At 37.0% G+C, this 17,031-nt stretch overlaps 1 protein-coding gene across 1 annotated transcript in view; it reads right to left on the reverse strand.

Moving 5' to 3' along the window:
* Positions 1-17,031, reverse strand: part of FAM120B (family with sequence similarity 120B) — a 69,911-nt gene that overhangs the window by 9,262 nt on the left and 43,618 nt on the right. Inside the window, exons 9-11 of the mRNA XM_050895027.1 lie at positions 14,248-14,356; positions 12,862-12,975; positions 8,670-8,727 (exon numbers count right to left, since the gene is read on the reverse strand). Of these exons, the coding sequence (XP_050750984.1) occupies positions 8,670-8,727; positions 12,862-12,975; positions 14,248-14,356 (281 nt within the window). The remainder of the gene's footprint in view (positions 1-8,669; positions 8,728-12,861; positions 12,976-14,247; positions 14,357-17,031) is intronic.

The raw sequence follows: 17,031 nt of genomic DNA on the forward strand, positions 1-17,031 counted from the left end.
ATGCCTCAAACCTGGATAAACTTTACTCAAATTGAAAACCCTCCAGCAGAATGTAGATCAGAAGGACTAAAGGGTCTGATGGGTAATTAAACCAGAGGGCGAAGATGATTATCAAAAGGCAGCACATTATACGCTTACATCCTTTTAGATGAGCTACATCATCATCACAAATGAAAATTAAAGTATTCTCAGAAAGTAAATACAGAGCCTGCTGGGCCTCTGCTATTAACAAACAAACAAACAAACCTTTGACTAAAATAAAGCTGGATCTGATAAAGCTAACTCCTGAACAGTTACCTTGACTTAAATTTTCCAAATGCCATAAACGACATGGAAGTTTCTCATCATTTTTCTAAAAATTATGATTGCTTTCACTGAACAATGACTTTTTGAGCTACCTACAGTGTATTTAGAAATCACATCTGACATCAGAACAGCTCTTATAGTATAGTTTTGCTCTTTTGAGTCCAAAGGCCAGCTGCATACTTGGCTACCTGATTTTTGAGACAAGGGGCATCATGCTCTATTAAAAAGCCTTCAGTTATCAAGCATTTTCAGAGGGATTATATCCAGGATTGGTTTCTGTGCCTAGTATTTCGTCTTCTGGCATGAAAAAGAGAAGATTAATACATTTGAAATATCAATGTATTTTATATCAAAATTCATGCCTAGATTAAGAATATTAACATTGAATATATCCCTTCTCACCTATGTGACCACTACTAATAATAGGTCATTCAATAAGTGATCTAATGACTAACTGTGGGAGAATAAAAAGAACCAACACAAAGATAAAAGCCTAAAAATATTAAATGTTGTATGCATCTGTCGTATTCTATGTCTCTTCCTTGCTTCCCTAGACTGTGTAATTTTCAGGTTTGTGATTGTATCAGATTAGCAAATCAAGTCCTTTGTCTCTGAAGGACTGGTGAGCAGTAGTTGCAAACATAATCAATGAGGAGAGTAGAGTCTTTTGGTGATGCTTATTGATGAAACACAATTTTGATATCAAATATAAACACAAATATGAACAGTGCAGAATGCAACACTGTGTGACTGAAATTCTGCAGTCAGAGCAGTTCTTTGGCCCCAATTAAATGTCTGCCTCCCTATTTGTAGTATATAGAGATATGGGAGACAGAACTTGAAATTACTACAGCTGAAGGCCTGCCTGCACTCTGATTTCAAGTGTGTTAGAGAGTTTTCAGTTGTGCACTACCATAACTCCTGCTCGTGCAATGAGCAGCACTCAATACAAGATGAGGGCCAGTACTGGGTTTTGATTCCGTACCTGAACAAACAAATATTCAAGACTGTAGGGGTAGGGTTTCTTAATACAATAAAGATGTATTTTCCCAGTTGGCGCAAGCAAAACCAAACATTAGTCCTTAATTTTGTAGTAAGATTAAATGACACATTTAGGCTGGTGAGTACTCAGAATACCCTGCCAGCTGCCTCTTTGTCTTTTACAGACAACTCTTCAACTCATCATGTGTTGTCTCAACTACAGACCCCTAAGAGAACTACACACTTCCAGGTAAAAAATCCTAGCCAAGACACTGTAGGTTAAACTTAACACCTAATGTCCTACCTAGAACTTGAAAAGCAGTACAAGCCAGCAGAACTCTAGGAATATCAGTTGCAAGAACATATTCTTTAATAAATGAGCTTCCATGTTCTGAACCAGCTTCACATTTGTGGTGTGTAACATTGAAACACGGTGTAGTCAGTAGCCTGATTATGGGTGAGAAAGGTCTGGATGTCAGCTGCAAGGTCTAGGAAAGCAATGAATGCAAGGTCCTGATTGTACAGAGATACACAAAGACACTTTGCTGGTTGTAGCTGTTTTCACTCTTTCAAGCTGTTTTCAGCAGCAAGTAATCCCACAGGCCATATCTATTGTTTTGACACTCTCCAATTACTATGGTAGTTACAACCAAACTTTCTGACCACCTGTGCTGTCAGGGCCTCAAAGCCCACTGTCACGGAGCAGCAAGGGGGGGCTGCTCCACAAGGGAAGGCAAGCCAGCAGCTGACTGGCAACGCAGGTAGGGCAGTGACCTCCCTGGTGAGGGTGCAGTCCCACTGTACCTGAACAAGAGCAGAGCAGGCCTGATGATGGTAACCAGGTTCACACAACAGTCCTGTGATCACTGGACAAGTCTATGGCGATGAGGGATGTCCCAGGTCAAACCAGGAAGTCAAATCAGCAAAGCAAGGGCAGAATCAGCAAGGTGCCAGGCTGGACACAGGCATACCTGCAAAGTAGATTAGGCAAGGACCTGGGCTTAAATGCAGCTCTTAAGCCAAGGGGCAGAGGCCTCCCGTGAGACTTTTCACAGCTCTCTCACACAGGTCTTTCTCACACACCAGCTGGATCCAAGGTCACCCAGCTGCAGGCAGCCAAACCCCTTTGGGGCCAGGAGGAGAGCCTGGTAGAGCATTCAGGGTGCAGACAGCCATGTGGCTGTCAGGCACCTCTGCACCTGGGACACTAGGAAATACCAGAGCTTCTATACTCACCATCACTGAGCCCTGTCCTGAGCAACCTCAGCAAGTCTGAGTGACCTACATTCAGGAGCAACCTTACCAGGTCATCAAAATCTAAGAGGGCAGGTTCACCAGACTCACAAAACGTCATGGTATCCCTACACTCTCAAGCACGATATGCCTACGTGGCACAAACAAGCCAAGGTTTCTGCTTATTTACTGGGCTTACCATGCTTCTATATCACCAAAACATACTCTCTAAGAAGGGGACTCTGCATCACAGAGGAATCCTAGGGAAGGAGCACATACTAGCCTGCCTCCCAGCTTAGCCGACAAGAGGGAGCCAATGTTTAAACGTGAACACGTAAACTTTTGATCTTCTTCCCCAACATTTAATTAAAGACCATCTTGCAAAATAATACCATGTGTTTGATTATCCTTATAACTTTGCCCAGACAGCATGGCACAAAAAGATTTGTAGAGCTTTAGCACTGCTGTTCCCCTCCACCTCAGCGCAGCGCTTGCTATGGTAGCAAAGCAATTAAAACTGTAGTTTCCTGTTTTATAAAACAGGCATAACCTATATGTTTTGATACTTACAGTGCCACAGCATCATTAAGATTAACTCAGTCTTTCAGTGTTTTCTGCAGTCCAAATTCAGGTTCCCAGTGTGATGGTGTCACAAATGAGCAAAGTAATGTAAGATGAAGGATACATAACAAGAGGAAAGTTGACAACTGTCTTCCTGTTGGTCATTCTTTCTCTCACAATGACCATGTCACGATTTCTGTTGAGTCATGGTTGATTAAGTTATTGATGTTAATGAATGTTCTCCGAATCCCCTTCCAGAAGGGGAATAAATAAAGCTAATAAATAAATCCACAATTTCAGTGAACATTTGATGAAAGGCAGCTAGCCGGTGCACAGGCTAGAGAAGTCAGTAAGCAATATAGCCAAACAAGAAATAAGAATGCTTTTCTTCACAAACATAGGTTCCTTCACTTCAAATCCACATGTCTGTTTTTCCTCTGTCCTGTACCCATTCAAAGTAACCCTGTATTCCACATATTAAGGAAACCCTATTAGACTGGAATTTTTAAGGTCATGTTCTTGTATATGATTTCCTTCTACAGTCCATAAGCTTTATGGTACTCTGACCAATTTAAAGTTCAGTGAGACAGGAAAGTAGCACCTCCATGTTTTGACTTCATGCTTCTGCTTTTGCTCTATGATTCCTGGTGGGAAAAAAAAATCTTTCGGCTTGGAAATAATAATAAGCAGCTTCTGCTTATGGTCTAACATTAGGAGGAAAAAAAACCTCACAGAGAAGCTAACAATTCTTCAGTAGTCAGGGTAATTATTACCAACAATTCATAACATACCAGAACTAGCACAGCAAAACTCCCACTCTAACTGTATTTAACTTTGTTTATTGAGGCCAACAGAAATCTTTTCTCATATCAAAGCCTGAAGGGGGAATTACCAACAAATCCTGGCACACAGTTACATTCTTTTCAAATACACTATTATACAATATGAGATTCCTGAAACTAGAGAACTTTCCATAAAACTCAGACCACATTATTCCAAAAGGTTTGGGAGAAAAAAAAAAAAAAAAAAAAAGTGGTAGTACAATTACAGTCAGTGACAAATCAATAGAAAAAGGACGCAGGAATGCCCCTATTATGACAGGATCCCTGGAACACAAATCAGACACTGTGTTGTGTAAAAATTGTGTCTGTTCAAACTTTTAATAGAACTAGAAATCCGGTATTGCTGCCAATTTATTTGTTTAGCTGGACTGTTGCTACATGCAGAGTATGAAAGAATATATTTATTGGGTTACAAACAGAAAAATACATGTGAGGAAATTATAGTATTGAGCTGCGTATGTCTGAGAATACTACTCACTTTGACATAACATGTATACTAAATAGGAACTAACTTCCACTGAAAGTTGACTCAAAGGAGTTACCAACACAAGGCTTAAGAAACATTAACTGAACAATAATGGATTAAAACCAAAAGAGTTTAAATCGGTAATCATTGTACCATAAAGATAAGTGCAATTTGTACAATAGCTATAGTACTTCTTCTGAAAATAGATTTCAAAATTAGAGCTAAATTTTCTCTTTCAAATATAAAAATAATGCTTTTTCCTTGTGCTAAACACTTCTAAAGACATCTAATTTCATGTGTACTTATGTACTATTCTAAAAATACACATATCTCCAAAGTAGTAATAAAGTCCGTGTGATGAATAACAGACCAGTGAAAATTAACACAGGAGATACCTGACTGACCTATGTGTACTCTCTTCATTTACTTAGATCTCTTGGGACTACCTTATGAGTATGGAGTGAAATCATGGTGTCACTAATATCTGCAAAAGATGCACCAATGATGTTAACAGGGAAAAAATTTTACTCTGTGTCCTTCAAACAACTGCCACTTAGGAAAAAAAAAAAAGAATGCATTCAAAATGTCTGTTAGTTTCCCCTTGATTTAGAATTTCCTCCAAAGTTATACTGGCCAGAGGCTCACACTGACACCTTTACTTTGAGGCTAAAGACAGATGTAAGGTCTGGCATAAACCTTAAATGTTTCATAAATGACTCACTACATATGGAGGAGAATTCTAGGTATTCAGAAGAGGACTATGCATTTGACTCAGCTCTGAAAGGCCCCCAAATAATAGGATATTAAAGCTGTAGCAGTCTTGTACATAGAAACTAATTTAATAACTTTCCGGAATGTTTTAGCTACCCTTTTCTCATTCTCTGAGACTGAGGAACTATGAAAGTCAGCCACATGACAGAAAAGTGACATTTTTTAACCATCATATGATTGTAAACACTTTAGAAGTACCCTTTTTTGTCTGAGACTGGGCACTTTCACCCTCATATAGCATAAAGGTTTAACAGAAGAGGCGTAATAGTCTTCACAACAGAATCAGGTGAATTAATTGAATTTTTGCAGCCTTCTTCAACACCGAGGACTGGCCTCTACTTTTTAGACATAATTTTTAATGATCATTTTTCATAACTGTGTCAACAAGGTTTTTGTAAAGTGCTCCAAACAATACTATCTGGAACCTAAATTACATAATAATTGTTTTACAACATTCCATAATTTACTTCTCTAAGCTATAGGCTAGAAAAAAAAGTATACAAAATAAAATGGAACTGAAAATGAGGCATAATAAATTTGTGATTAGAGCTTTCCCACCACCATGTTTGAAATACTGATGAAATTTTTATGATCTTCAGCATACAGCACTTCATAAAAATGTATCTTGTTCTCTTATCCATTTTCATCCACTTCCAGTAATGAGTAGGGTCACCTGGGTGATCTAAAAGACAAACAGTTGTGAGGAGCCAAATAAGACACATGAACATCAACACTGAAACAATTTTAGAAGTTACGGCCTGTTGCAGGGTAAGATTTTGTGATCTGTATTATGCAGGTGATTAAACTACCATAATGATGCATTCTGGGTTTAGTGATGTCGTGGTTTAACCCCAGTCAGCAACTCAGCACCACGCAGCCGCTTCCCCCTTCCCCCTCCCAGTGCGGTGAGGAGGAGGAAAAGAGAAAAAAAAGTAAAAACTCGTGGGTTGAGATAAGAACAGTTTAATAACTAAAGTAAAATATAATACTAACAATAGTAATAATGAAATATAATAATAATAATAGTAATGAAAAGGAATATAACAAAAAAGGAAGGGGGGGAAGGAAAAAAACCTGTGATGCACAATGCAATTGCTCACCACCCGCTGACCGATGCCCAGTTAGGTCCCGAGCCGCGATCTGCCCCGCCCAGCCAACTCCCCCCTATTTATATACTGGGCATGATGTTCCATGGTATGGAATATCCCTTTGGCTAGTTCGGGTCAGCTGCCCCGGCTCTGCTCCCTCCCAGCTCTTGCACACCTGCTTGCTGGCAGAGCATGGGAGACTGAAAAGTCCTTGGCTTAAGATAGGCGCTACTTAGCAACAACTAAAACATCGGAGTGTTATCAACATCAGTCTCACACTAAATCCAAAACCCAGCACTGTACCAGCTACTAAAAAGAAAGTTAACTCTGTCCCAGCCGAAACCAGGACAAGTGATCTATGTATTAATTATCCAGATCAGCATTTATGTTTTGAACCTTAAGTTCTGCAAGTCTTAATGCAAGCATTAGGTTTTATAGCGTCTGCTACTCTCTGTTAGTATGAGTCATCAGATATAAATTTAATTTTCAAATGCTTACAAAAATAAATAATCCTGGCAGTAATACAATAAGAAGCCTAAGACTGAGATACAGTTTCTGTATCCGTAAAATCTAGAATGATGAGTATGAGAACTACACTAACAAGATACTAATCAATATTCTTCAAAACAAAAAAGAAAAATAATCCAAAAGAGTGGATTTGCCAACATGATAAACATTAAGGCCACAGTTCTCCACGTAAATACAATGTTTTGTCCATGTGCAACACCACTGACTTCACTGTTTGGAATAGTCATCATCCTCAATAACTAAATATGCTCTTACGAAAATCTGCAAACTGTATCAGATTTCAAAACTTGCTCTTAACATTTTGCCTCTATCTTTGGATATCCTCTTTTTCTGCTGCTCACTCTTTTTTGAGAGCAGGAACAGGACATCACGCTTTCATTTTTCTTTCATCATATACTTCCCGTATAAGAAGAAGAGAGGTTATTATATAACTTCATGTATTGAAAATGCTGAAGTATAAACCTAAAGATACTGTGATTCCAGAGCACATGAACAGATGAAAACCCATCAGTTCCATAAACATCCACTTGAGCCAACCCCATTCAAAGATTGCTAGAAACCTAAGAAAAGCATGAAATTGTTGAAGATTACATAGATGGAGACAATTTTCAATTACGTTGAGACGCAGATCAGTAAAGAGATAAACACGGTTCTAAGTGTGTCACCCACTTTCTATGTGACATAAGTGTTGTTGACACTTTTTTCCCCTGGTACAATTTTTACACTTGATGATTTAAAATGGGATTTCTACGTAACTGCCTAGTTTTTTTTGCCTGAAGACAGTAATTAAGTAAAGTACCTCTGATTATTTTTAACTGAATGGGTATGCAAATGGAAGACATAAGAAAGTTGTTGTAATCTCTAAAACAGTTTCTTAAAAAACACAAGTAATGACTTGAAGAGGGGCTTTTGTGGTACCGATTTACCAATATATGATCCTATGGTGCTGTTAAAAATTGCATGTGCTCTGTTATTTTACATTTTTAGTACTATTTATATTAACTCTATTTAAAATGAACTAATTTTATAATTAAAGAAATACATACATCACTGAAAATTAATCACAAAGTGAAATATATCAATTTTTAAGAAATAATTCTGAAGATGAGTGTTTAAATTAGAATTCTGGACAGGAAAAAATACTTAGTTCTCATAAGTACTATTTATTACAGAAGTAAAGCATGACAGATTCTTTCTCTCCTCAGCAGTGATGTGGTTCACTCCGCACAGTCAGCTGAGATGATAGACAGAAAAAGTTGCTTAACTAGAAGTGCCAAAAGTAATAGCAATTTTTGGCTCTTGTAAGAAAGCGCTGCATTTTACAGGAAGGTCATTTTGTTTCACTGGTAGATGATATTTACATCAGTGATGTCATGTTTCAAACTTTTCAACAGGTTTCAGTAACAATGGTATAACCCTTAAGATAAAGATATAATCCACAATTAAGACACAAACCACAATTCAGCATGAATATGCCACATTATTCATGGTGAGAAAACTCTTGTACTATACACAACTATAACAAAAATATGCAAAACTTAATAGTTTAAGTCTTAAAACTTATAGTCAGGAATATCTAACGATGTTGTAAAAACACTTCAGACTTTCCCGTGTCAAACAGACAAAACTATATAGCTATACTGGGATGCTACTGTGCTTCAGCTGGTTCCTTTAACTTAAGTTTTAGTGATTCCGGTCTTATAGCAAGCTTAGACGTAACATGACAAGTGATTTAACAAGCTGAATAGCCTCAGCTTTGAGTGATTTCCTCCACAGTCACGTGGTTCAGTTACTCTGTAAAGTTCATAAAAAGAGGCTTCCATAGACAAAAATTATCTCAATGGTAACTATTCCATCATCTCAGTTTGCTACCTGTACACATGTATTCTTCACCGAGGAGGAAGGTGGAATCTTCTCCTCCGGTCTGGATGTCCCAATCCATATTCTCTACCTGGAGGGAGTAGGAGAGGAATTAAATACTTTTTATTAACATTAAAGCAGGAAAACAAGAGCTTATTCAGATAGTCTGCAAGAAAAATTACATTTATACATATTTTGAAAAAAGAACATGTCCCTTTCCAGTTAGTGTATAATTACGGCTAGTATTTTGAGATGTTGGAGGATAAAGTCTGTGGCGGCATTGCTGCTCTTAAAGCTCTTGGGCCACTGTAACTTTTAAATCTAGTCCAATTAACGGGTTGGGATAGTGAATCATACAGGTCATACACTGTGGTTGGTAGATCAGACTGTATGAATTCAGGAAAGGAAAATACACTATTTAGAACCAGACATAAGCTATATTAACAAACATTTTCATACTGGTTTAAATGTGCCTGTGTAAAATACTGCTTTAGTTATAGATTCCTATAAGCAAAGTAGTACTCAAACTGTAAATTAAATCTTTTTTTCAGCACTGAAGTTCTACCAAGTCCCACCTACATTACAGTTCAATCAAAATCCTATTAATCAGAAACATGCTTGAACACAGAGTACACAACACGAGTGTGGAAGCCTTGATTAAATACCTAGCAAATGAAAACTTGCTACAAACTCAGATCCTTCAGTATAGTTGTATTATGTTCAGCTACATGGTTTACAGTGTGCTAAGGCTGAAGTGAATGTGTCCTTTTGATGCAATTACATTCCATGAAGAAATGGGACTCTGGATAATTCCCTTTTGTCCTGGACAAAAGAGTTTCTCTTGAGTGAGACATACCTCCAACAATTCTATTTTTTCCATATCTTTCCTTGACACTCATCTTTCCTTTCCCCTGAAAAACTGCTTTCAATTTTCCATAAAAGCTTTTCTCCAAGACATTGTTTTTAAAGAAAAATAAATCACTTTTGAAAAAGTGATATTTTCTAAGTTGAATTCTTTAAAGCTGCCCATTTCCCTTTTTCTCTTCTTTTCCAATACAGAGACGGAAGAAAAACAAGGCAAAGGTGGATGGAAACAAAGAAAGCAAAACTATTTTTTTGGAGAGAACATAATTTTCTTAGGCAGAATATAGTTGACCCTCAAATCCAACAACTTCTAAATGCCAGTATGAAATTGTCAAACGCTTCACTATTTCCCCATCTCACTGTTTATGATTCTGGTGGTAGATGACTGGTAGCTGAAATTATCATCCATTACTTCTAGCTCTCTGACAGCTCTTACTCATTATGTCCTCATCTGTCCCCTGGGTCCATCATACAGAGAGTCCTGATGTTTACCTTATCACCGGCAGAAATTCTACATCCTTGCCAATACCTTTCACTATTTCTAATGTATTAGGATATCCTTGATTTCAACCATTCATGTAGCTGTTATAATCAGTCCCATAGACACTCTCTCCCCTATCTCCTTCCCTTATCTTCAGCTCACTTTTCAGACAGGTTTTCAAATACTAGTATGAGAACCATTGTCCAAATCACTGAAATTTTAAAATATAGCTATAAAAGTATGTAAGACAATGCATAGATATGGTTAGACTTACGTTTTTATTCTCTTTTTTTGCTATCTTTTGTATGTTGATTTAGATGAGGTGGTAATTTGTATGCTACGACAAACAATCTCAGTGTTTATCAGCTGGACTGCTGAAGAGAGTGACAAAGACACATGATTCTCAATAGTGATTTCCATAGTTCTTAGTGCTCAGTTTATTTTCAGCTATTTGTAGAATGAGGTAACAATTTGATTCAAAACAATGTATTAGTGGTCTTAACTCCTAATTAATGAAGTTTTGTCTACCAATAGGCTATATGGCATGTGGTCTGATGTTTCAGCCACGAACCTAGAATCCGTAAAGTCATACTTTATTACAGACATCTATGCTGCCTCAGGCAAGATTTTTAAACTCAAAGCACACAGATTATGAAGTGCTGCAATGCAAAGTTTTACATCTCAATAACAGAAGCCTCATCTTAGCTTTAAATTAGATACCTACGATCTGTTTAACAAGCATCAGAATAGACAGACACTCAGAATGGCATACACAAAAGTCAGCATGCTAAATAGGAAGTCTTCTAAATTAACAAACAAGAAACACTAAGGGAAAATCTACCTCTCTGTGAGGCTTAGATGTCCCGCTCTCAGTTACATGGATGCACTCTCCATTTGTGACACACAGCCAAGAAATTTATGAAGAGAACTTAAAATAAATAAATAAAATCAAACCAAAACAAAAAACCCCCAAACCCCCTGAAAACCCAAAAAACCCACAGCTGAATTCCCTTCTCTCAAAATACAGCTAGAGGATGAGATGTTAATTACAACAGATCAGTGGTTAGTATTCACCATAAAATGAGGGATGCTTAAGTTCAATTCTTGTTCTGCCTGAGGGGATTCAAACCATCATCTCAGAGAAATACCAGTGCTTCTTAGGTTTATGCTTTCTGGGTGGAGGCACTCTTTCCTCCACTGTTGAAGTTGAGACATTGTCATGGAATTCTTAAACATTAACTGATAAGAGAGAGCAAAGGCCGCCTAATCATTAGGTACGCTCCTGACACAGAAGATATGGGTCCTGTGGTTACTGTTCCATTACTTTTTAATGCATTTAATACAATGATTTATATATAATATGCAACAGCAAGAACCATAACAGTATAACATGGGAAGGTATATAAAGGATGGGATAGAGAGATATCAGTAATATTACTAGGAAGTTTTATTACGTAAGCTATCATGGAACACAAAATCGCTACTTTTTTGTTCTTTTTTCTCTCTCTTTGGTGAGACACACACATATAGCAGAGACAACAGCTACATAATGAAGCAACCCAAATACCTGTCTTAATATTAGAAAGCTTAGGAAAAAGAAACTTTGTCAAAATGAGTCATCTTGGCAGATCAGTTTAAAAGGAGCTCTAAAACATCGCAGGTCTCTTTTGTAAGGACATATATATTTTTCAAATAAATCCATTTTACTTGTAACAGAGGCAATTTAACTGCACTTATGGGATCATGTTTTAAGAGCGTCCTGAGGGTAGTAAATAGGGCTAATGTAGAGGAAGTCAAGATGTTTTAATAATGCTACTGAAACACATTTATAGCACAGTTCACCACAGTTACTGTGGAACATACTTTGTGGAATACATCTAGTCGTAAGATCTCTGGAGCTGGTCAGAGATGACCTGACCCCTGAATAGCAGGCTTCTTGAGATGGTCACGGTAACAATGACCAGTTTTGGTTCTGCTTACAGTCAGCATACACACTCTGTATTTTAGCTTTACATTTTACATACATGATCAATCAATCTTATCTGTGAATCAGATGATAGTATCTCACTCTCAAGCATACAACAGTGTCAGCTGAAACACATTAAAGACTTTACTGTATTTATTTATTTTTTATCCTCCCTAATCACATCATCAATCTTCTTTGAAAACCTCACCTGGAAACACAGAACAAATTTAGGTTCTGCAGACTTAATAAAATAATTGCTCTTTCTTAGACACTTCCCTTCCATTTTCTTTAATCTATGTGTAGATGCTTTAATTCATAATAATGAGGAAGTAAAACTGAATTATGTCAGCTCAACAGTGTCATCCACAGTAATGCTTCATTGAAATGCCTGTTCTGTTCAAGAAGTGAGATTGGTGAATGACTTAAATTTAATGCCAAGACAAGACAGAACTTGGATTTGTATTACTTAGGCAATGATCTAGAAGCTGAGACCCTGATCAGAAAATCACTTAAGAGTGTGTTTAACTTTATTCACATGCTTCAGTGTTTTGTTGAAGTACAAACTAAGATCTGCAGCTAAAGACTTCAGACAGACATTTCTGTGCAGCTGTGTCCATTTGTTTTAGAACTATTACAATTTTAAACACAGTTCAGCTGAGACCAAGCATGGAAAGTTTGAATACCACATGAAAACTTTTTTCCCAGAACACTGTGAGTAAAAGACGACTCCAGATTATAATGCTACACGCTACCTCATCTTGCAGAGTTAGTTTTTGCTAATGGTAGTACACAACTATAACTGATACAAGTTTTGTTACTGACTGCTGTGCCCACAGGGTATCTGCATATAGACACAGAGCTGTTATATTGCTGACAGAGACGATTCCACACACACACGTGCACATATTTTTTACCTTGTGGATGAGGATTTCTCCATAGGAACCCCCTCATCTGGTTATGATATGGAGGAATAAAAGAACTTCTGTGTGTTTGTTGGAACCTGGGATTAAATTCTCTTTGTTGTGTTCCTGAAAAACAGTATTTACTAAGCAACACTGACTGTATATAAGATTAAGTGAAGAAAAAGAGAGACACCATATTCTTTTTCGGGAAACAACATTTCTTAGTTTTATGCCAAAATACTTATGCACAATTACGATTTTTCCAAACTGAAGTCAGCCTAATAAGCATGGTTCTTGTCCTTGTTTCCATCTATGCACATCATGATTACAAGCTGTTAACAAGTGTATTTAGAAACCAGATCAAAATTTTATGACACAGATTTGGAGACTGCAGTCATTAAAACAAAACAGAAATCTCTGTCCAAATTGGAATCACAAATCACAATTAAAATGATTAAGTACAGCGCTCAAGCAATAGCAGATGCTAACAAGGTCTGGTATCATAAATCACCAACAGATACCCTTAGTTTTGAATGTCCAGCACCAGTATGGTGTAGTACCACATCAGAAGTATTGCTGTCACATAATGCAAAGTACTGAACTAGTAGAAAATCATTCTGTCTGTTGCAATTTGCTCAAGGAATTTTGAAGGGGTAATTTTTATCCTCACAAACATTATAACTGATCAGGTATTAAGCAGGTAATAAACATAATACCAGCATAAACACTGACATTCAGTGTGAATTATTTCAAAGTCTCAAAAGCCTCAACGTTCAGGCTGATCTGTAAATGATGCTGAAAACCTTTTAGATGTTTTTTTCCCTGAAGGTCAGGCAGATAAGGTGGCGAAAACAAATGTCTTTAGTAAACAAAGCCATAAAGTTGGGGAAAAAAAAAGCAAGGTCTTAGGCAAAAAAGCGCCATCCTCCAGGTTGCCCAAAAGCTTTCTTGTATTTTGAACTGTACCAGTCAGTCCAATAAGGAGTATTCTCTCTTCAAGGCCTGACTCAGACCTTCAACTATCAATGTTAAAATAGCTCCCCTGACGGAAAGGAAGAAAAAAACTCTGAGTCATCTAATTCCTCCTATAAAAATAACTTTAGTCGCTGAGTAAATAGCAGTGATGTTTCTGTAATGAATGGTATTTTATTTACTGCATGTATCTCACTAACTATGTAGCTAGATGGAAATACTATTTTATCCAAACTTGGGTAATCAAATTCAAATGAATTCCTAAAAACAGGAAATATTTTCTTAGACCTCTCCTTTGGTTTCTTGGAGAAAGACCTTACAATTTAGTTAGCTTGATGGGCTGTCTATGTAAATGCTGCTGCTGTTGAAGGATAATTGAGCTCATCAATATATTGACTTTATTGAGAAAATTAACACAATGCCAACCTGTGATAAATCCATTCCCTCTTGGTCTGCTCTGTATTGTTCTTTTCTTCGCCATGCAAACCTTGCAAATGAAAGACTTCAGATTCTGGAAGGGTGTATACAAAGACTCCTGCAGACAATAGGGTTAAAAATCAGTGACTGTTCTGCTTTTCTCTCTTCAGGTGTAGCACAAATCAATCACATATACAACAACTAAAAGAATTTTCTTAGCCCACACTCATATGAAGGTGGTAGATCTGGTTCGCATTTTTTCAGGAAACAAAGTTCAAACATTTCATATTAAAAGTAGATCCTTGGAGGGATGAGTAGGGGTGCAGAAGGAACGTTTTCCCCTTTCTCAGTGAAGTTTGTTTTTCTTCTCTGCTCACATCTGTAAATCACTTGCTTTCCTCTTCTATTACCTTGCACCTGTAGCTATACTTAACTAGACTTCTACCAGCAATACCTCAAGCAGAGATGGTTAAAGCCTCCAGATAAGGACTGATGAACTCATGGAAAACACACCAGTGAAAATCGAAGTATCTTAATCTCATACATTAGAAACAAAACTTAACACAATAGTAATACATCAGCCCCAACTCCTGACTGATAAAACATAACCAAGTCTAAAGAGAGATGGGGAATTAAATAAAAATGTTTACCTTGTGGTGTGATGAAAAGTTCTACTGTCAAAAGGACAAGCTGAAGCTATTTAAAGACGCAATACTAAGAGATGTGATATATCCTCAACTTTCACTGATTTCAGTGAGCTTTGAAGAAGTGTCAGATCTTAGAATCTTTTTCTTTTTTATTGATTTGTACTGGGCATGTGGGCAGTAGTACACGTTGAAAAGAATTATGAAAAGACAGATTTTAGAGCAATAGCGTAATTTGTGATTTTCATAAAACTGAACTGATTTTTACAGGATGACAATTCCTTTTTGTAACCACCAAGGCAGAGGGGGAGCAGGAAGGACGGGAGAGGATTACAGGACAAGGTAAAAATCCAATAGGTGGCAAGACTGCAACAACTAGAGAGGTTTCTTAAATCAGAGGTAGAGTCTGAATCCCTGAACCCTCCCGCGAACTTCCCTAGCACATTTTTTGAGTTAACAAACCTCTTTATAGAGCCTTAAGCAAAACCCACAGATTTCCCCCCCCCAAACTGACTACAGTCTGTGAAGAACACCCACTAATGGGAAAAACCTTTCATTGTATTCTTGGGAGAATAAATTCAGAATGTGTTTATGAAGGTTGGATGAAAGGCATGATCAGAAAAGGACAAAACATATCACTTATGCTGACCCCATTAGGTAATTTGGTTTTAATTTAAAAAAATTGATCATGAACATACTCATTAGTGAGACGCACAATAAAAAGGCTAATAAAGTGATAATATCATTGCCTCACTGCTTTATGAGACTATTATATCCAATTTTCTGTGTGGATAAACAAACTAATATGATTACTGTTATGAAAAACAGAGAACTAGCATAATATGAGCTTAGCATATTTTTTTAAAAAAGCAAGATGGCTCTATTTTTGATTCTTATCAGAAGCTTTCCATTTTTTATCTTTAACAGCTGCTAGGCTACAAAGAGCTGAGCTACACAAAAACTTGCCCAAAAATATATCAACTGCATTTAATTTATACATTTTCTTCTTTTGGTACAAGAATCTGTGGGAAGCAAACCCTAAAATGTTCAAGATTTCTGGTATACATGCAAATATTTAACCAAGATTGTATTTCTACTGTAATTTTCATAAAGCTATTAACTGTATTTAAGCCCATCATAATCAAAACAACACTGATTCTGAGATCTCCTGAACTCCCTAAAGTAAGGTAACTCTCCAGATCATGGAGAAGGGACCTTAGGAGTTAGGAGACAAGCACTGGACACCAAAAGGAGTAACTTTTTCCCATTAACAAAACATCCCACGTAGAATAACTTTTTTCTGAATACAATGCTGTCACTATCATCAGATTAGATTTATGGTGCTCAAGGGTAGATTGTTAACAAACAAGTGCTGAAAGATCTTGGCTTCCAGCAGTACATTAAGCTCTGCCAGGAACTAAGTACCGGTTTTATTTATTAAAGTTGGACTTATAATAATAGGAGAAACCAATCACATATGCTTGTTGCCTTGCCAGTGTCCCCAGCTAAACTGGCATCTCTTGGCAATTCTCCCAAAAACAGATTCTTGCCTCAAACTGATAAGCTGGAAAGCTATTTTATTAGTCTGGGAGCTATCTCTGCCATATATGTACCATAAATTCGTATCTAAAAAAGAAAAAGATATTCAAACTACTCTAAAAATTCACAGGGCTAGACTATTTTTCCCCACAACAGAACAGTTTATCTGGGGTTTGTTTAAACTAGAGTATCAGGTTTTTAAAAACCCTAACCTAGATATTTTAGTTGATCAAGCAAATTTCCAACTCTGTTCTAGGGATCTAAGCATCTTCCTTCATCTTTCTTCTAAGACAGGTTAAAATATAACTTTAACCTGACCACATCAAGATTTTCAAATATTAGCTAAAACATGCTACCTAACACATTTAAAAATACCTCTCAGCCAATATAAAATTTGTACAGATTTAGATACATATTGTAAAAGTTATTCACTAACCTGAATTCTACCTAAATGGAAAAGAAGTATCAATTTCACATAGATCTGTATAGTTTTACATTTTCCCATTTGTTCTTTAGACACTCTATTGTTCTGCAAAAGTCCTACACGAAAAACTGGATGAACCACTGGCCCAATCCAAAATCTACTGAAATCAACGGATCAATTAATGGG

Source organism: Gymnogyps californianus, chromosome 3, assembly GCF_018139145.2.
Source record: "Gymnogyps californianus isolate 813 chromosome 3, ASM1813914v2, whole genome shotgun sequence".
Classification (NCBI taxonomy): domain Eukaryota; kingdom Metazoa; phylum Chordata; class Aves; order Accipitriformes; family Cathartidae; genus Gymnogyps; species Gymnogyps californianus.